The 22,978-nt window shown below is 32.8% G+C and overlaps 1 protein-coding gene and 1 pseudogene across 1 annotated transcript; both read left to right on the top strand.

Moving 5' to 3' along the window:
* The first annotated feature begins 7,843 nt into the window (after nt 1-7,843).
* Nucleotides 7,844-9,168, top strand: LOC113727521 (probable carboxylesterase 12). Its single transcript, XM_027251740.2, has one exon. The coding sequence runs from the start codon at nt 7,916-7,918 to the stop codon at nt 8,894-8,896; it is 981 nt and encodes a 326-aa protein (XP_027107541.1). The 5' UTR covers nt 7,844-7,915; the 3' UTR covers nt 8,897-9,168.
* Nucleotides 9,169-17,701: 8,533 nt separating this feature from the next.
* On the top strand, nt 17,702-21,602 carry LOC113724543 (UDP-glycosyltransferase 87A1-like; annotated as a pseudogene).
* Nucleotides 21,603-22,978: the final 1,376 nt, after the last annotated feature.

Below are 22,978 nucleotides of genomic sequence, written 5' to 3'. Positions count from 1 at the left end.
TACAAATACTTAAATTTCATTTTTTATTCAAGATGAAAAAAAAAGTAGATATCTATCTTTACATTAATAATTTATTACTTCTTATCGAACGAATGAATTTACCAATGTAACATTTAACCATGTACTAAACAAAGTTACCATATATGGATAAAAGGATAATTTACATTTATTGAATGAGACAAAAGTTGTTAGAAGAGAGAGAAATTATGATTGGAGGAGAGTTAGAACTAGAAGCAAAAATGGGTAAAACCCAAATTTCCATTAACTCATTAATTTTTTTCAAATTTTTTCTATAAAAGAAGTCAATATTATTAATAGACAAGTTTGAAATTGTCTAGCACGATTTGCTTGATAACAAAAGTTGATTTGACAAGTTGCATTAATGACATAAAATACACAAAATATGTTACAGATATATCTGATTTGAAAAATCATTCGATTTAACATAGTTACAAAACGAAAAAGATTACACTATAAATTACAAGCCATCAAATCTAGCCAATTGCACGAGTTGCTCCATAAATATCTGTGCATGTCTATTCCATTAGATATGCTATCCAACTAGTTTAAATTCAAAATTGATGTTGAGATCTAATAAAAAGATTTAAAAAATTCCAGATCTAACATATAGATGAGGACCTAAAAAATTCCAGATCTAACATATAAATATGAAAAAAACTTTTAGATCTAAGAAAAACAACAAAAAACTAAAACAAGTATATACTAGAATAGTTTAGGAGCATAATTATTAAACCCGGCCCGACCCGGCGGTCGAACTGGCGAACCGAACATTGGACCGGACTGGGTTTCGAGTTAGATCGTTTAAGCAATCAACCCGTTGACTAGTCAACGGACCGGCGGTTCGACCGGATTAAACCGAAAATCCGGCCGATTTTGTCTACAAACCGGGTTCCTGAGAAAAAATTTATGCCTTTAATGGGATTCGAACATTGGACGTATGAGCATTGCAACCAAGGTTTGTAAAATCGGGATCCTACGTAGGATCGATTTTAGTTTCACAGGATCGGATCGTAGAATCGTAAGATCCTACCAAAAGCTCTTAATTGCAATTAAAGGTTGCAATTCTTTGATAAATTACAAATATACCACAAATATTTTCATTTATTTGCAAAATAGAGCTTCGTATTTCACAAATTTACAAAAAAATTGTAGGATCGTACGATCCTACCGATCCTACGATCCTACACGATCCTACACGATCCTGCTACGATTCTATGCGATCCTGCAAAAAATTAATATGATTTGCGACTCTGCATACGATTTTGACAACTATGATTGCAACAACGCAGACACCACCAAGCTACTTCACAATATGGTGCTAAGGTTTCTTACTTATAGTATATAAACCTTTTTCAATTTTATCTTTTTTTTATTTCTCTAAAACAAATTTATTTGGAATCTTTTAATAAAAATTTATGACCCCCAAACTCTATAAGTTATAAAATAGACTTCAAAAATAACATATTACATAATTCATTTTAAAGACAAATATTATTTTTAATATTTTTTTGCACTTAAAACTTATAAATAAGTTAGATAATTACATTGAATATAGATAAAATTTTATACTTAAAATTTGGTGTATTACTAAATAATTTTATATTTTATTGATTCTTATATGAATTAATTATTTTATAGCAAATTAAATTATATGAGTATTTGCTATGACATTATTTATTACAATTTATATCTTATATCTTATATTTAAAATTATGAAATATAATATTTAAATATATTTAGTGACCCACCGGTTCAACCACTCACCCACTGGTTGAACCAGTAATCCGTTGACCCACCTCGTTCGTCGGGTTCCCTCCCGAATTGGGTTTAATAACTATGTTTAGGAGAGAAGAAAACTATCACTAAAATACGACTAATTACTTAAAATATTGAAAAAAAAAAGTCAGACACTTATGATTATGAGAGAAGTGTCGTATCAACCTATTGACACAGTTCGGCACCCGACACAATTATTATTATTTTTTTAAAAGATCACTTTTTAAAAAAAAAAAAAACATTTTCAGGGGAGCCAGCTGTATGTCTGCCTGCCGATGGAATTGAATTGGGCACCCCACGTGCATGAAAGAAAGGGGCGTAAGCGGTGGAAGATGGGACGGCTGGAGAGCATCCAAGTAACTTGAGCCACTCCCTTTAGTTTCCTCTCCCATGTTGCGTTATTGCAGCTTTGCTTTCTTTGTTTGCTCTATTTTCTTTTCTTTTCTTTTTTTTTTCCCCCGTTCCATCCAAACTCCAAAGTGCGCCGTCCTCCCTTCCCTTCTGAGCTCTTTAACACTACATAAATTGCGGCACCGCTGGCTGCAATAGTAATATATTTCACTTCTCCATTTTCAGCGGCCACTTCGATACCGTGTTCCAAGCAAAGGAAGCCAGCCTGCTTTTGTACTATGCTCCGAACAATTTCCTTTTTAGTTATTTATTGTTTTTGGAGATTAATTTCCATTTAGCAAGAAGCATAAAAAGCAAAGCAAGTGAAGATCCGAAGGACGGAACACGAGCTACCGGCTACCCAAGTTCTAAATCTTCATCTTTTTTTTCACCTTAAAATATAATTTTGAAATTTTTTTTTGTATTTTTAGTTATTTGTCCGCCTCCAAATATTTTAAAAAATATATTACATTAATTTGACAGTTTATGTGCATAAATACATATGTATTTCGTACTTTCGGACTAAAATTCAACTTTTACATATATGTCATAGATCCAACCGTGATAGTGTATACACTATCAATATAAGAAAGATTTATTCAAAACAAAGAGAGAGAGAGAGAGACCTTGACTTGACGTCAAAATCTCCCCCCTATGGAGAAAGCATAGTGGAGAGAAGGTTGTTTGGGTTTTTTTCAATTAAGCATGCCATTTAGCAGAATAAAAATAGTTGATTAAAATAAATATTTTCATATATATATATATATATATATATATATTGGTCCCAGAAAATTGACCAACGAGAATAATAGAGTTCTTAACAATTCAATAATGACAATAATAAAACAGATAAATCAAATAGAGAAATACGAAATTCACGTGACTTGTTCAATTGACTTACATCCATGGGTGAAGGGATAGCAAATTTACTATAACAGAAAGAGAGTACAAAAGAGAGAGTATAAAACTCTAGAAAATAATTCTTGGGTTCAAAAGGCATCTAAATTTGAAAACACAAAAGAATCTAAATATCACTAAATGTTTGGTACCAAACCAAAACTCCTCTCAGATTGGGGCGCCGGTCCCCCAAAACTCTCTTAAACTGGTGCACATAGCACTTGGTCTAGTGTCCTTAACACAATTAAACTCATTTAAGTCTACTATATTTGTAACTATCAAAAGGAGATACTTCTTTATAAAAGTTTCGATTTGAGATACAAAAACACACTCAACAAATCTTTACCTTGGGGTGTATTCAATATCGGTAAATAGTAAACAAATAACAAACAAACTCCACCTTCTCCATAAAAGTCCCAATGAATTTCAACGAACCACAACGAGCCACTAATGAACCAAGATGCAAAAGGCTCAACAGGTCCCAATGGGCCAAATCTCACAAAAGGTTTAACAGATCCCAACAGTTTAAAAACCATAAACATAGTAATCTTGCTCCACCTTCTTCTCAAAACCCTCAATGAGTTCTAACGGACCAAATAACTCTTCTTCAAAACCCAACTAAACTCCAATTAAAATTTTTTTTCACTTTCTGTAGCATTCAAAACCTGTTATTGTCATCAAGACCCCAAAATCTGACCATGACCCAAAACCTAAAACTCTGATACCAATTTGTTAGGTTTGATCCTAGAAAATTGACCAACGAGAATAATAGGGTTCTTGACAACTCAATAATGACAACAATAAAACAGATAAATCAAATAGAAAAACACGAAATTTATGTGGTTTAATCTAATTGACTTTCGTCCATGGACGAAGGGATAACAGATTTACTAGAATAGAAAGAAAGTACAAAAGAGATAGTACAAAACCCTAAAAAATAATTTTTAAGCTCAAAAGGCACCTAAAATTGAAAACACAAAAGAATCTAAATATCATTAAATATTTAATGGCCCAAAGGCCCATGATTTGCTCTTTTGGTTTGATGCTAAACCAAAATTCCTTTCAAATTGAGGCGCGAGCCCCCAAAAATTCTCTTGAACTGATGCACATGACACTTGGGTTATTGCCTTTAGCACAATTGAACTTTTTTTTTTTTTTTTGTCAACACAGGGGTGTCCGGGTCAAGACCCAAAGGCGGCCCGACTAATCCCCTGCGCCCAAGTACATCGCCACCCCAAGCGCACCGGGAGTTAAGTGGAATTCGACCACTTGACCTTGGAGTTCCGGAAGAAGCCCAAGACCAGATGGTCTAGCCCCGGGGGCTCACAATTGAACTCACTTAAGTCCACTATATTTATAACTACTAAAAGAAGATACTTCTTTTTTAAAGTTCCAATGTATGATACAAAGACACCCTCAATATATAGTTGTATAAAAATGACATCTATATGGGAGTTGGACTGATAATCATTTATGGAACCAATTCAAACGTTCAAGTAAGACAGATTGTGTATCGCATAAAAAATCCGAGGGCAAAAAGGAGGCGACAAAATTATTTCATGACTGATAGTAAGAGACATGTTAATCAAGTCTCCGAATTACTGTACCACATTATAGGTTTAGTCGTACATGCCTTAAACTGGTGCAGAAGGTTGCATTGGCGGTGGATGTTGGGTTGGTAGAAGCGTAGGATTTAGCGATGCTTTGCGGCTTCAGCCAACTAGATAGGAAATTGGTTACTGGGTTGTTGTTTTTCTTTTCAGATCTTTTAAGAATTGAGTGAAACTACAAAGTTAGTTTGTGGGCCTTGGTGGACTACTTCAGTTGCAACTTTTAGTTATGATATGTAATGATTTATTTGGATGACTTTTAGTTGCAACTTTTAGTCATGACACGTGCATGGCTTTAAACAGCATAATCCTGCGCTTTCCTTAACAACCAAAATTTTTTTTCAAGGAACTTTGAGGAGGAGGAAATCAATTAACAACAGTGACCTTGTTAATATTCTTTACAAACAAGAAATACATGATGATTCCTACGAAAAAGGTCCTAATGACTTGTCGTTTTATTTTTTTTCTCCCATTGACTTGGCATAAAAAAGTCCTCCAATGTTTTCAGAAATTCATGGTTTGTTGAAATTGATTATGCGTCTCTCCCTTTTGTAAACAAGTTTCTTAGCGTCCCAAAACTGAAGGAACAAAATGCATATAATGATCTCGATAAAAACTGAGAAAGATAAAAAGTGCATTTTTGAGTACTAGATGTTCGTAGAAAGTTGAGACGAAGTTCATACTCTACGAATAGGGGTGTTTTCACTATGTAACAGGATAGGTAATAGAAGCAAATCTTTATGATGCAGGTGTAAATAAGAGATTTTGAGTTTAAGTTCTCTCGCTTATAGAAAAAAATAAAGATAATAAATCTAAAGAACTTTAGAAGAAACCCTTGAATGCACTCAAGGAAACGTTGATGAATTCAAGTGACAACTCACGAAATTTAAATTGCTAAAAAATGCTCATTAATTGGTGGAAATTATTTCAATTGCGTAAATGAACCTTCAAAGGTAAACAATTATTAGTCAACACATGCGAGTGCCATGTAACAAAACTTTAATTATTAGTTAAACTAATTTATGAAAATTAAGTTATGCTTGTAAAAAAATAATTCTTTTAACAATATAATTACATTTTAGAGGTAAGATTATGGATTTTATGTCATTCTTTTCTCTAAATAGCTATAGTTATAATTAGTTACCATAACCATATGCAATTAATGTATCAAATTTAGGTGTAATGACATTTGGTGGTTGTATAATGATGGGTTCTTCTAATAGTTGTCTAGTGCGCATTCATTGATATGATGATATCTAACATACTATGTGAATGCATATGCTAAAAATTAATAACTTTCTGTGCACATATATATATATTTTCGATTTAACGTCACTTTTTGAAAAAATTAACACCTTAAACTGGACATATAGTGATTATATCTGATTATTTGGAGGTAAAAATGAAAAAATAAAGAGTGACCAAAAAAACAAAAAAATTTTTTTGGGAACACCAAGAACGCATAGATGTCGTACATACAGGAAAGATGAAAAGCTCAACGATGACCTTTCTTTAGCCATCAAAATTCTAGATGTAGTTTTTTTCACAAGACGTTTGGGGGTTGAAAATTCATTTGGTTAAATTGACTGTCTTATTATGCATGCTCATGTCCCCAAAACTTGGGTTGGCCATGTCCGAGTGGTACATGAGTCTTGGGAGTAAACTGTGATTTATGCCTATAATGCCCATGTCCCAATGTTTTATGACAAATCCGAATTCCCTCTTGCTATTCAATTATTTTCGGTTTTCCATTTCCTCTTCTTGTTTTTTTTTTTCCCATCTATTTCTTTACTCTCTCTTCTTATGTTTGTTGTTATATTTTTCCCCTTTTTCTGACCATTCTCTCTTGCTACTAATACACAATCACATTACTATTATTAATTATTGATTACTCATATAAATAATCTTACTTTTTGAAATCACACATGCTCTATTGAGGTGTTTCAGCAGAACTTGACTGGTGAGATTTCACATGAAACTTTGTCATTGATCTTGAATCAAATACTAAACACGTTTAAGTAATTGTTACTTTACCAACAACTACCACCAATGCTAACCTTTGGGAAGGGCGGAGGGACGAAAAGTTCCGTCGGCAGAATTAAATATTGAGATAGGAAAAACGTTTTTAATCAACGAATGGGCGGCTAAGCTATTTGACTCTAGTCTGGAATTAATTGTAGTTTAATATAGCTAAACATTAAATTTATTTTAAATATAACTAAACTACTTGTTTATTCTCTTTGTTTATCCCTATTGTGGTTCCTATCTAATAAAACTCATAAACAAATAAACACTCACGCTATTATTTAAACTCTCAGCCAAACAGAAGTTTCTTATGTGTTTGTGACTCTTAAAGTGACACAGACAGTTTGTTTGTGATGCAACTATTCTTACTTCTTGAAAATAGCAAGATTATACACATTATAAGTTTGAGTAGAAATAAGCTTGAAAATTGTGGACGATTTTCGACCATTAACGCTATATTTATACAACGAACTCAATAGTTAACTTTAAATGCATCCCGATACAAGTAAATTATGCGATTAAATTCCCAATCAAACGTTATTCTTCTATCCCTAAATTTTAGATATTTTCACCCTTACAGAACGGATACTATTGAAGATTTTAAGTGTCAAATAGTGAAGAAAAAGTTGGATTGAGTTGAATGATAAGACGGGAGTGATTGTAATTAGAAACTTAAAAAAAATAGAAAAAAAGGGATGTCAAAGAAGATTATATGTATGGAACTAATTGCTTACGTGAAAGGCAATTACTCCTTCCGTCCCGAATTGTTTGTTGCATTTTGGGGCTTCAACTTTTGAATAATAGTGATTTGATGGTGATATTAACAGATTCATTTCCAAAGTTGCTCTCCAAAATTTAAATTTGAATTTAGTATGAAATATAGATAAATGTAGGGATAACATTGAAAGAGGAGACCAAATATAATTCTGAATTTGGTAAGATGATAGTAAATATTTTGGAACATTTCTAAATGAGAAAAGCATGACATTTTTAATAATGGAAGGGAGAGAATTATTAGAATCTACCCCCTGCAACAATTAGTTTTTATTTTATTGTTTGGTTGGGACCCCCGGCATCTTGATTATTCAATCCTTTAACTTGGATTTATGAAAGCTTTCACCGGCATTCGGCTATATATTGTTCTCATTCCTGAAATCCCTCCCAAGTGCGCCCTCTCATTTGTACACCTTCTAAAAATGGCCTCAAACTCAACTGAGATACTCCACGAATTCTCTCCCTTATTGCGAGTATACAAGGGCGGCAGGGTGGAAAGATTAGCAGGGAAAGACATTGTAGCTGCATCAGTGGATCAAGAAACCGGTGTTGAATCCAAAGATGTGCAAATTTCACCAGAACTGGACATCTCTGCAAGGCTTTACCTGCCCAAGAAAGCCAAACAGGGAACAAAACTTCCTCTTCTGGTCTACTTCCATGGAGGAGGTTTTTTCGTCGAATCCACCTTCTCCCCTTTTTATCATCCGTGCCTCAATGCAGTAGTTGCAGAAGCTGATGTTGTAGCAGTTTCAGTAAACTATCGCCTCGCTCCCGAGCACCCTTTACCTACTGCTTTTGAGGATTCTTGGATTGCACTCCAATGGGTCGCTTCTCATTTAAACGGGGAGGGTCCTGAGGCATGGCTCAGGGGCTATGCTGATTTTGATCGGGTGTTTCTTGGTGGGGATAGCGCTGGTGGTAGCATAGCACACAACATGGCCTTAAAGGTCGGGCTGGAGAAGCTGAAAGGTGTCAATGTTGAAGGGATTTTTCTCAATTGTCCTTATTTTTGGGGGAAAGAGCCAGTTGGTAGTGAAGCCACAAGATTGGAGAAAAAGGGACACCTTTCTTTTTGGAATAAGTCCTATGTTGAGGCCGCTTGGCATTTTGTTTACCCAAATACCACAGGGCTAGATGATCCATTGCTGAATCCTGTGATGGAACCAAATCTATCCAGGCTAGGCTGCAGAAGGGTGCTGGTCTGTGTTGCTGAGCAAGATATTTTGAGGGATAGGGGATGGTTTTACAAAGAAGCATTGGAGAAGAGCGAGTGGGCCGGAGATGTGGAGGTTGTGGAGGTTGCAGGGGAAGATCATGTCTTCAATCTGTTCTTTCCCAAGGGAGAAAATGCTCTGTCTTTGCTGAAAAAATTGGCCAGTTTCATCAATGGGAATGGGGTGTAGATGCATCTTGTGAGTTTTGAGTGGATTATTAAAAAGGCCTTAATGTCAAGACAAGCTTCCTTTTAGAGGATGACTTATTATTGTTATTATTATTATTATTAATGATTCCAGACTGTGGTAGTAATGCTTTGAAAATACATATACATTATCCTTTAGCCTAGCATCATCCCACAATTTCAATGCATAAGCTAAGCTAGTGAAAGGTCAAGTCAATTGTTGTTGTCCCTTTATAATTTCTTTCTATATTAAATTCGTGCTTAATTTTCTTCTTCTTCTCTATTTTTTTCCCCTTTGGATTTAGGTTCTATTGAGGCTGGCCACACAATGACAAAGATACGTAGCTGGCCAGCTATATAAATATTTATTCCAATTCCATATGACCTTTTTTTTTTTAAAATTTTTCTTAGTTGTTCATATTTATTCTTTTGTAATTGGGAACGTGTGTTATGATGTCATTGTACCTTGTTTTGTTTCTGAATTCTAAAAGTATGATAGTACTGGAAGGATCATCGACAGAATATTCTTTTTCTTTTGTATGAAACATTGACCAAGATATTTTGAAGAAATAAAAACAATATTTAACATCATGACGACCAAAGTATATGCTAAATTAATTAACACAAGAAGAAGGAATTTATAATTTTTCTGCAATTAATTAAATTAGATTATAGATTCTTTGTAATACATGTGTCAGATAATTGATGAGTTGAAATAGAGGGATTGCACCCGTTACTTTGTACAAGTAATACTCAACTAGTATCTATCTCGTGGATTAGCATGGAATATTTTATATTCGATTAATTATGGATCAATAAATAATTCATTGACAGTATTTTTACATACTATTTATATTTACATCAAAAAAATTAAGAATTAAGTTTTGTTATACTGACAGTATATATATTGTTAGTTTTGAATGAATGACAACTATATAAAATTTGAATTTAAAATCTAATTTTTGCACGTGTTATGGATCCAATTATGTACTGTATACATTGTTAGTATATATAAGATTTATTTAAAAATTAATATATCTTAAACATTTAACTACCATATTAGTCCTTATAAACTTTATACGTAAATTTATACAATGCGGTAATTTTCATTAAATAGTCTAATATATAAAAGAGAAAAAGAAATAACATGTATTCTTGAAGATGGTTTTTACATTTTCTCATGATAATACACATACTTAAATTTCATTTTTTATTCAAGATGAAAAAAAGGCAGAAATCTATCTTTACATTAATAATTTATTACTTCTTATCAAACAAATGAATTTACCAATGTAACATTTAGCTTTGTACTAAACAAAGTTACCATATATGGATAAAAGAATAATTTACATTTATTAAATGAGATAAAAGTTGTTAGAAGAGAGAGAAATTATGACTGGTGGAGAGTTAGAAGCGAAAATGGGTAAAACCCAAATTTCCATTAACTCATTAATTTTTTTTCAATTTTTTTCTATAAAAAGAAGTCAATATTATTAATAAAGAAGCTCGAAATTGTCCAGCACGATTTGCATATTAAAGAAAGCTGATTTGACTAGTTGCACTAATGACATAAAATGCATAGAACATGTTACTGTTGTAAAACTAATAAACTACTATAGTATGAATGGAGATATTAGAGAAAGAAATAGAGAAATAGAGAATGATATTCTTATATATTAGAGAAAGAAATAAAGAAATAGAGAATGATATTCTTCACAAAGGGTGTCAATGTATCTCTATATATAGGTACTACAAGATTAAAGGTACATCAATCCTATTAAACACCTATTACTACAAAAATATGAAGAAACCTATGAAACGATTTCTCCACTACATGAATAGATTTATGGATGGTAACTTCTATACATAATATAGCCATAAATCATGAATTAATGCTCTTGGGAATACAAAAGGGCATCTACATTTTTAGTTGTTTCATAACACTCCCCCTTAGATGTCAATTACACAGAATATGCCTCATTAAAACCTTATTAGAGAAAAATCCATCGGGACAAAAACCCTAGTAAAGTAAAAAAGTACACTATTCCTGTGTATTAATTTCTCCCCCTGATGCAAACATCATTTGAGATCTTTTAATCGTCACATTTCAATATTCTTCACCAATTTCTCGAATATTGCAGTCAGCAATGCCTTGGTAAATAAATCTGCCAAATTATTATCTGATCGAATTTGTTGCACGTCAATTTCACCATTCTTTTGCAAATCATAAGTAAAAAACAATTTTGGTGAAATATGTTTTGTCCTACCTCCTTTAATATATTCTCCTTTCAATTGGGTTATACAAGTTGCATTATCTTTATATAATATAGTTAGAGAATTTTCTTTTTCGGAGGATAACCCACAACTCTTCCGAATATAGTGGATCATTGATTTTAACCAAACACATTCTCGATTGGTTTCATGAATTGCTATTATTTCAGCATGATTCGATGAAATGGCAGCTAATGATTGTTTGTAGATCGCCAAGAAATAGCTATACCTCCATATGTAAATAGATAACCGGTCTGAAATCTTATTTTATGCGAGTTAGATAAATACCCAGCATCAGCATGATCAATCAATTCAGGTTTGGATTTATTTGAATAAAATAAACCAAAATCAATTATTCCTTGGAGATAGCGAAAAAATATATTTAATACCATTCTAATGTCGTCTTGTGGACGAGAAACTAAATCTTGCTAATAAATTCATTGCAAATGATATATCAGGTCTTGTACAATTAGCAAGATACATTAATACATCAATTGCACTAAGATATGATATTTCAGAACCAAACGTCTCTTCATTATCCTCTCGTGGTCTAAAAAAATCTTTATTAGGATCTAGTGATCTGACGACTATTGGGGTACTTAATGTATGCGTGTTATCCATATAAAATTGCTTTAATACTTTCCGGGTATAAGTAGTTTGGTGGACAAAAATTTCACTTTTCAAATGCTCAATTTGTAAACCAAGGCAGAATTTTATTTTTCCAAAATTTTTTATCTCAAATTCTTTTTTCAAATATTCAACATTATTTTGAATCTTTTCAGAAGTTCCAATCAAATTTAGATCATCAACATTTACAGCAATTATCACAAAATTTGATCTATTTTTCTTGATAAAAACACATGGACATATTGGATTATTGGTATAACTTTCTTTAGTTGGACATTCATTGACGCGGTTATACCACATACGTCCAGATTATTTGAGACCATACAAAGACCTTTGTAATTTAATAGAATAAATATCTTTAGGATTTGATTTGCATGCTTCAAGCATGTTGAATATTTCGGAAATTCTCATATAAATATCATTTTCAAGATCATTGGTATAACCTTCTTTAGTTAGATATTCATTGAGACGGTTATACCACATACGTCCAAATTGTTTGAGACTATACAAATACCTTTGTAATTTAATAGAATAAATATCTTTAGAATTTGATTTGCATGCTTCAAGCATGTTGAATACTTTGGAAATTTTCATATAAATATCATTTTCAAAATTTTCATATAAATATGCAGTAACGACATCCATTAGACGTATATCTAGTTTTTCATGTACTACAAAACTCACAAGATATCTAAATGTGATAGCATCCACTACAGTTGAATACGTTTCATCATAATCAAATTTAAGCCTTTGTGAAAATTTTTGGGCTACAAGTCTTGCATTTTACCTTGCAATTTCATTTTTCTCACAAATACCCATTTATATCTTACTGACTTTACACCTTCAGGTGTTTGGACTACAAGCCCAAAAACTTTTCTTTTAGTCAGTGAATCCAATTCAGATTGGATCACATTTTTCTACTTTGACTAATTATTTCTACGTCGACATTCATCAATCGATCTAGGCTCATGATTCTCGTCCTCTGTCATAATATCAAGTGCTACATTATATGCAAAAATACTATCAATATTAATTTCTTTTTGGTTCCAACTTTTTCTTGAAGTGATAAAATTTATTAAGTTTTCTATAATTTCATTTTTTTCAAGAATTGGGTCTTTAGGAGCGACCTCTTCAGGAGGTTGAATTTTGTCACTAATTGTTGATTTATCTACTCTTCTTTTCTTTCGAGAATTTTTATCTTTGGAACCAAGAGATCTCCCACGTTTTAGGCGTGTTTTAGACTCATTAGCACTTGTAATTTGTCCTTCAGGGACATCTATTTTAATCGGAACATTTTCAGCAGGAATATGTGATTTACTAACTCTTTTGGAATCACTAAATGCATCCGGTAATTGATTTACAATTTTTTACAAATGTATAATCCTTTGAATTTCTAATTCACATTCTTTAGTACGAGAATTAAGAAAATTCAATGATATTTTTTAAATAATTTTCTTTTTCGATTGATTTTTGTCTCCCCCTAATATCGAAAAATTTGATTCATCAAAATGACAATCTGCAAATCTTGCAGTAAATAAATCACCTATTAATGGTTCCATATATTTAATGATTGAAAGTGATTCATAACCGACATATATCTCTAATCTTCTTTGAGGGTCCAATTTACGGCGTTGGGACGGTGCAATTAAAATATAAACCGCACAACCAAATATCCATAAATGAAAAATATTGGGTTCATAACCAAAAGTTAATTATATGGGAGAATAAGTATGATAACTTGTCGGCCTAATTCTCACAAGTGTTGCTGCATGTAATATAGCATATCCCCAAATAGATGAAGGAGTTTAGATCTCATCAACAATGGTCTAACAAATAATTGTAGCCGTTTAATGATCGACTAGATAATTTTGTGTGTGAACATAAGTTACAGGATATTCAACAGTTAGTCCAATGAACCTATAATAATCGTCAAAAGCATGTGACGAATATTCACCAGGATTATCTAGAAGAATTTTCTTTATTGGATTATCTGAAAATTGTGCTTGCAATTTAATTATTTGAGCAAGTAATCTCGCAAACGCCAGGTTGCGAGTAGATAATAAATATATATGTGACCATCTAATTGATGTATTAATTAGCACCATAAAATATCGAAATGGTCTACATGGTGGATTTACAGGTCCACATATATCACCATGAATTCGTTCTAGAAATGTAGGGGATTCGGTCTCAACTTTAACTTGTGATGGTCTAATAATTAATTTTCCTTGAGAGCAAACAACACAAGAGAATTCATTGACTTTTAATACTTTTTGATTTTTCAATGAGTGGCCATGTGAATTCTCAATTATTCGTCTCATCATTATAGATTCGGAATGTCCGAGATAATTATGCCAAACCATAAAATCATTGGGATGAGTAGACTTTTGGTCTACTAGGTGATGAATTTCAATTGCACTAATTTGTGTATAATATAAACCAGAAGAAAAAGAAGATAAATTTTCTACTATGCTTTTTTGCCCAAAAATGATACTTGTGATTAATAAAAATTCACCATTTGTCTCAGTCATTGTCTCGATATGATATCCATTTTCGTGGATATCTTTAAAACTTAATAAGTTTCTTCGAAATTTCGGAGAGAGTAGTGTATTATTTACAATAATTTTAGTCCCTTCACGGGAAAATAGAGTGGCTTTTCCGGAACGTTCAATCAATTTTACACTACCACTAATGATATTAACATTTGTTTCTCCCATTTTCAAACAAGAAAAATATTTTTTACTTTTCAATATGGTATGCATAGTAGCACTATCAATGAGACAAATGTCATCATTACCATTATTTAATCCCAAATATTTGACATCCATTTCTTCTTTAGGAAGAAAATTTCAAACAAAAATAAATATTAATAAAGATGTGAAAATAAGTATTCAATGGATAGAAAATTACATGAAAGATATAAAGCATCATAAAAATATCTAAACAATCATGGGATATTTGTTGACATCTTCAGAATGATCAAAAAATCAGCTACATCGAGATGTGTCATATCGGTATCATCACCATCATCATAATTATTCTTTTGATCAATGAAATTTATCTCAACACTTTTATCTTTCTTTTTCAATGATACTTGATAGAGGTCAACAAGATGTTCAGTCGTACAACAAGTACGGGACCAATGACCTACAATACCACACTAGTAGCATTTTTCTTCATAAACCTTTTTTTTTCTCCATTTTTCTAATCGTAATTATTTTTCTTCTTTTGAAAAATATTTTGTTATTTGCTACGGTTATAATTTTCACAGGGCACAAATCTACTACGAACACGTCCACGATCTCGACCAGAATTTTGAAATTGAGTTGCATTCGCTTCAGGGAATGGACTTGCACCAGTTGGTCAGGACTCATGATTTTTCAGCAATAATTCATTATTTTGTTCAATCAAGAGAAGACATACGATAAGTTCAGAATATTTTTTAAATCTCTTCTCTTGATATTGCTGCTACAGGAGCATGTTAAAGACATAAAAAGTAAAAAATATCTTTTCTAACATATCTTCATCAGTGACTTTTTTGCCACATAATGATAATTGAGAAGTAATTCTGAACATGACTGAATTATATTCATTGACAGATTTAAAATCTTGTAGCAGTAAGTGAAACCAATCATATCGGACTTTTGGAAAAACGACCAACTTTAGGTGGTCGAATCTTTCTTTCAAATCTTGCCAAAAGACAAGAGGACCTTTGACAGTAAGATACTCTATTTTTAATCCTTCATCTAAATGATGACGAAGGAAAATCATAACTTTGATACGGTTTTGGTTTGAGGATTCATTTTTTTCAATAATAGTATTACCAAGACCCATTGCCTCAATATGAATTTCGACATCCAATGCCCATGATAAAAAATTTTTTCCAAAAATATCAAAAGGTACGAACTCTTGTTTTGTAAGATTAGCCATAAGAAATTAAAATAAGTTTTTGAGTTAGAAATTTACTTCAGAAGTCACTTGAAGAGATACGGGCAGAATTTCGGCAAAATCTTGTGTTTCACTTTTGTTCAAGGTAGAGCTTTCGTTTTTACCTTTTGTTTAAAAGTAGAGACTTGTGCTGATAACATGTTGTAAAATTAATAAACTACTATAGTATGAATGGAGATATTAGAAAAAGAAGTTGAGAAATAGAGAATGGTATTCTTATATTCCAACAAATACAAAAGTCCTCACAAAGGGTGTCAATGTACCTCTATATATAATTACTATAAGAATAAAGGTACATCAATCCTATTAAATACCAATTACTACAAGAATATGAAGAAACCTATAAAACGGTTTCTCCACTATATGAATAGATTTATGGATTGTAATTTCTATACATAATATGACCATAAATCATGAATTAATTCTCTTGGAAATACAAAGGGTCATCCACACTTTTAGTTGTTTCATAACAGTTACAAATATATCTGATTTGAAAAATCATTAGATTTAACATAGTTACAAAACAAAAAAGATTACACAATAAATCACAAGCCATCAAATCTAACCAATTGCACGAGTTGCTCCATAAATATCTGTGCATGTCTATTCCCTTAGATATGTTATCCAACTAGTTTAACTTCAAAATTGATGTTGAGATCTAATGAGAAGATTTAAGAAATTCCAAATCTAACATATAGATAAAGACCCAAAAAATTCCAAATCTAACATAGAGATATGAAAAAACTCTTAGATCTAAGAAAAAATAACAAAAACTAAAACAAACCTCCAACTAGAATAGTTTAGGAAAGAAGAAAACTCTCACTAGAATACTTGAAAAGATTTTGTTAAATATAAAATAAAAACATATATATATATATAGAGAGAGAGAGAGAGAGAGAGAGAGAGAGAGAGAGAGAGACCTTGGCTTAATGCCAAAATCTCCCTCCTATGGAGGAAGAATAGTGGAGAGAGGGTCGAGAGTAGAGAGAACATTGTTTGGATTTTTTTCAATTAAGCATGCCATTTAGGAGAACAAAATGGTTGATTAAAAAAAATGCTTTCATATATATATATATATATATGTATATATATTGTGGTATAAAAATGACATCTATATGGGGGTTGGAGTGATAATCATTTATGGAACTAATTCAAACGTTCAAGTAAGACTAAGATTATGTATCACATAAAAAATCCAAAGGCAAAAAGGGAGCGACAAAATTATTTCATGACTGATAGTAAGAGACATGTACTGCAAGTCACCAAATTACTATATTAGATTATAGGTTTAGTCGTACATGCCTTAAACTAGTGCAAAAGAGCTATATTGGCGGTGGATGCTAGGTTGGTAGCAGCATAGGATTTAGCGATGCTTTGCTACTTGAGCTAACTAGATAGGAAATTGGTTACTGGGTTATTGTTTTTCTTTTCAGATCTTTAAGAATTGAGTGAAACTACAAAGTTAGTTTTGTGGACCTTGGTGGACTGCTTCAGTTGCAACTTTTAGTCTTGATATGTAATGATTTGTTTGGATGACTTTTATATATTAAAAGTGTATACACTATCACATTAGATTTATGATGTATGTACGAAAGTTGGATTTCAAATTCAAATTTTATATAATTGTCATCCATCCAAAACTAATAGTGTATATACTATCAGTGTATGAAAGATTAATTTAGACGACTTTTAGTTACAAATTTTAGTCATGACATGTGCATGACTTTAAACAGCATAATCTTGCGCTTTTTTTAACCACCAAAAAATTTTTTTAAAGGAATTTTGAGGAGGAGGAGATCAATTAACAATACTCCAAAATTAGGCCAGGATCATCAACTTCTAGTTGAACAGGTGAATCCTCCAAAATTAGAAACAACCTGGAAGGCCCAAGAAAGTGAGAAGAAGAGAAGTTGATGAAGTTAGAAGTGCTACATCTACAAGAAAAGAACTAGCTGTGCACTGTATGAAGTGTTTTAGGCTAGGATATAATTCTAAGACTTGTAAATTCCCAGTCCATCCAAAGTCCAAGTTTTATAAGGTAAATTGTAGTAGTTAATTTGTAATCAGTGTTACCATATCTTTTCTATTTTTTCTAAATCTGTAGTTAATTTGTTACTGTTAAAATAGGCACCTGGTAAAACTAGTGATGCTGGAAATGAAAGTAATGATGTTGCAAATGAAACGGATATTGCTAGAAATGCAACAAGTATTGGATCTGTCTCACAACAGGATTCAGTGTCATAGGTACTATTAATGATGCTGATTATTACTTTGTTAACTGCAATTTACTAACTTAAATCTATCTATTTATGTAGCCCTATGGAACTTCTGCTACTGAACCAGTTTTAGATACTAGAAGATCAGCTTCTGCTGTTGAACCTATTTTGGATACTAGAAGATCAACTAGAGTTAGAAAACTTGTACCAATAGTTGCAAGTGTGCTAGAAAATTTGAGGGCTAAGAGAGCTAAACGTGTTTGATGACCATTGGTGAAGGAGCTGAAATTGCTGAAATTAAACTAAGTTATTTGTCTTCAATGCTTTTTGTTAATAGTTTTTGTTGAATCTCGGTGTCTGCTAGACTTTTTGATTAGGTACTTATGTACCTTATTTTGTTTTGTAAAAACTGGTTGATGTATTACTAGATTTTTGTGAACTTCTGGACAGCTATATTGTCAAATGAATCCAAAGTTCAAACTATGAGTACCAAAGCAAGTTCATGCCAACTGGAAATCTTGTTTGCCCATTTATATCAATTGACTACCAAAATAGGTTCATTCATTCATTGAAGACAACAAAGTAATCCATTTGAAGACAACAGGTCCAGATTTACAGCATTTTCATAGCCATAATTCATCTGATATATTTTCACTTGAACATCAAAATGAGAAATGATAGCATAGATATAGCAAAACAAGCACCCACACAAATCTTCATGACTCCTAAGGTTTCTTCAATGTTTTTCATTTTCCTCAAACATAAACCACTATCCATGCGCAAGCCTTCCAAATCTGAACCATCAATACTTGATTCTCCACTAAAGATTTCTCTAGTTGTAACATTCAAATCACTGGTGTAATTTTGTCTTATTCTCCTTGTTGGATTGCACCATGAGAAAAATTCACAAGTTTTTGTCGCACAAACAAAATATAGCCTTCCTTTTGAAGGTTTGTTGGATTCAACAATGTTTACCACTATTTTCCTCCCACATGCACAATGCAGGTATTGGTGCCTTAGATCTTGAGTGCTTCCACCAACACTGCTTGAGCATGGCATCTAGAGTTTATTGAAAAAAAAATTAATAATCCATTCAAGTTATATCTCAAGAAAAAGGAAATGACTGCACCTTGATATTATAATTCACCTTTAGATCTCCTTCTTTCTAAATCTTGGTTTGGTTTCTTCAGTAAATGTATTGCCTTCACTAAGATTCAAGGGAAAGTGTTCTTTCATTTCATGGAAAGAGATAAGGAGTACAGATCTGAGACTTTATTGAGTGAGTTAAAGTGGTCAGGAGTAATATGAGAATATTTCTTAATGCTACCAGTAGTACAATCACATATATAGCGTTTTTAAGCCACTAATTGTCACGATGGGTGCTTTCCATCTGCTTGACACTTCAACCCAAATCACAAGGGGTTTATGTATAGCTTTTAAAATCATTTTTTGGTTAAGTGGTTTTTCTAGAAACCAAAGGGGGATAAAATGTAATTTGCCCTTTTTTTTCCATTGACTTAGCATAAAAAAAGGCCTCCAATGTTTTCAGAAATTCACGGTTTGTTGAAATTGATTATGCATCTCTCCATTTTGTAAACAAGTTTCTTAGCATCCCAAAACTGTAGGAACAAAATGCATATAATGATCTCGGTAAAAATTGAGACAGAAAGAAGGTGCATTTTTGAACACTAGATATTCGTAGAAAGTTGAGATGAAGTTCATAATCTATGAATAGAGGTGTTTCCATTATGTAACATAATAGGTAATAGATGCAAATCTTTATTGTGCGGGTGTAAATAAGAAATTTTGAGTTTAAGTTCTCTCGCTTATAGAAAAAAATAAAGATAATAAATCTAATGAACTTCAGAAGAAACCTTGAATACACTCAAGGAAACGTTGATGAATTCAAGTGACAAAGTGTTTATTGTGATAAAGTATATCAAAAGCTTGACAAGAATGAAATACAACCACCCAAATTGTGCCTGCAAAAAAGCTAGTAGAAAAGTATTAGAAAAAGTTAAATAATAACTTAAGAGAACTATTTATTAATTACGAAATACTAAGAAAACTTCTCATGCAGCCAACATAGCATCATGCCCAAAAACAAACTTCGCATGCAACCGACAACGGATCCGGTTGAAAACTATATTGTCACGTATAAAAGTAGGAAATAATAATAAAAACAAATTAAAATATTTAAACAGAATTATGATGACTATCCAAATTTTGGACCCTAAAAAGTTTTGGGCAACTATATGGAGGGGCATAGGCTTAGGGTGTTTTGACAAAATTAAAGTCTGAAACTAAAATATAAAATTTGAAGTTTGAATTCATTAATTTATTGAATAGTTAAGTACTAAATATGATACATTTGAGCTTACATCACATTAAGTGATAATTGAATAACTTATCTATTATTTTTTGAAATTAAGTTTTGTCTAAAAAATTCAGTGCTATTTAATTAATTCAAATACTCTATTTTTTGTTATCAAACGCAATTGAACATATCATTTGAACCCATTAATTCAGATGTTCTATTTTTTGGGTTCCTTGTTCTACATCAGATCATCGAACACCTTTTTGGTGAAAATCATTAATCAGTCTGACTTCTAAAATGTCAATTTTAGGCTTTATAGACACCGTTTACGCATAATGAACTAATCGTAATATTATTGTTACTTGCATGGTACCAACTACAGAGGAAAGAAGGAGATCATAGGGTGACCTGCATTCGAAGAGTCCCATCGATTCGAATTGCAGATTTTCCTAGGGAACTATTCGACCATGGTGAAAGTCAGATTATGGCCGGCGGAGCTCTAGAAGTTATTCCTGTGGCAGCCAAGGCAGATTTATCTTCTATTGAGCTGTGCCTATGAACTGGAGTCCCAACTCCCAAGTCATAGACAGTCTCAAGGCAGAATTGCCTCATTTACTCCGTAGGCCTAGCAATACCTTCTTTCAAGATGAAAAACAGCAGCAACAACAACTATATTGCATGGTTAGATGCTCAACCTTGCTAGAGCCTCCGTATTGTACATTGCTCGAGGGAGCTTTCTATCTGCATCCGACGAGCAGTTGGCTGAGATAATTGCTGGAGTTCTTGACAGTGGAATTAGATTCTTTTGGGCGGCAGCCCGCGAAGACATATCTATGTTTCAAGCAAGTTGTGGTGATACTGGTAAAGGACTAGTTGTGCCTTGGTGCGACCAACTGAAAGTATTGTACCACTCACCCCTCAATAGGTGGATTCTGATCTCATTGCGGGTGGAATTCTGCTAAAGAAAGTGCATTTGCTGGCGTTCCAATACTTACATTCCCATCAGCATGGGATCAGTACACAGACAGCAAGCAGATCGTGGAAAACTGGAAAATTGGTTGGAGGGTAAAGAGAGACGATGGAGTTATGGTGAGAAGAGAAGAAATTTCCAGGATTTTGAAGAGATCTATGGACTTGGAATGTGATGAAGGGAAAGAAATTAGGAGAAGAGGGAGATCTGCCAACAGGCAACAGCAGAAGGTGGATCTTCTGAACTTGAGATTAAAGCTTTCCTCGAGGACATAGCAAAATTCCCAGAGTTCTTAGGACGCAATTGCAGATTCTTTTTTATTTCATCTCAGGATCATAATATGACCACTGTACGATGGTGAAAAGCAACAATCTTGCAAAAGATTAGAAAGCTAAGAACATATAGACAAAGCTTAAACTAGAGATCATATAGATTGCAGAAGTCCTGGATAGAAAACACTATGAGAGTTAAAATCGACCTCCTCCTCCTCATTCTGCCATATATCGACAAAAAATCACTGAATTTGCTAATTTCACGAACTTATCACTTCAAATCATGCTTTGATAAATCAAAACTACTGAATTCTACTAGAAGAAAAGAACATATAATTTGTAATTAAATATTAAAATTACTTTTGAACTTGATAATTTAGAAGTTCTGAATAGCAAGCAAACTTAATCTCCAAATACATAGGCTGCTGCAAAGCATGCGACTTTTCATTATTCTGAAGTCATCTTTTTACCAGGAATCTGATTTATTAAATCATTTATAACAGCATCGACTAGAAAACTATTCTATTCACTAACAGATTACGTAACAAGCAAGAAACTTGGATAAAAAGTCTTACCCGAAAAAAAAAATGAAATACCAGCCACACAGCAATATTTAATAAAGTAAAATTGTAAATGGGAATTTAAATTTGATGTTCTTTGCCGAATAAAAATCAGCAGAATATCTAGCTCATACAAAACTAGTCAAAATTGCCCGAAGAATTACCTCTTTGATTGGCTCAAAGACGAAAAAAAAATACTCAACAGTCAAAAATTAACCAAAGAGGTAACCCTTTCAGATGAAGGAAATATTAAAATTGATATTGCTGACAAGAGGAAGAAGAAGGGTTGTAAGTTAAGGGCTGCGGTGAATGGTATTCAGGTCCAAAAGCTTGCGGTGGCAGTGGACACAACTGAGGCAGACTGCCTCCATCAAACCGGTGAGGCGCAAGCGTAGTGGATTGCATCGATGGTCCTGCAGAGAAATTCATGCCTTGTATCAATGGTAATCCAGATAAATTCATGCCCTGAATCAATGGTAATTGAGGGAAATTCATGACTTGCAATTGAGGCATCACGCTCAACATTCCAGTTTGATAATTACTGCTGTCAAACCAGGGAAATTGATGAGGGAATTGAACGTTGGGAAATTGAACATTATGGATTCCTAAGTTGGATAAATTGATTCCACCGCCAAAATTATTAGAACTGTTGAAGTTGAACTGCATAGGAACATGTTGGACAATCTCCTGATTAGCTGATGCTCCTCCCAATAATCTCATCTCAGAATTGTCTGAAGAATTACCAAATATTTGTGGGTTTTCAAACAAATTTTGTTTGAACATCGTTTCCAAAGAGGGGACACTCTGTTCTGGTGCTGCACCTAATTGGGGTTTTCCAGTGCCTTGGGAATCTGATGCTTCTCCCACCTCCGGCACGTTCCAAAATTCAGTAAAATACTTCTCGT

Source organism: Coffea arabica, chromosome 2c, assembly GCF_036785885.1.
Source record: "Coffea arabica cultivar ET-39 chromosome 2c, Coffea Arabica ET-39 HiFi, whole genome shotgun sequence".
Taxonomy (NCBI): domain Eukaryota; kingdom Viridiplantae; phylum Streptophyta; class Magnoliopsida; order Gentianales; family Rubiaceae; genus Coffea; species Coffea arabica.
This window is presented reverse-complemented; position numbering and strand designations above follow the sequence as displayed.

What these genes read in the sequence shown, in the direction of transcription:
- LOC113727521 (XM_027251740.2), top strand. Translation starts at nt 7,916, where the DNA reads ATGGCCTCAAACTCAACTGAGATACTCCACGAATTCTCTCCCTTATTG.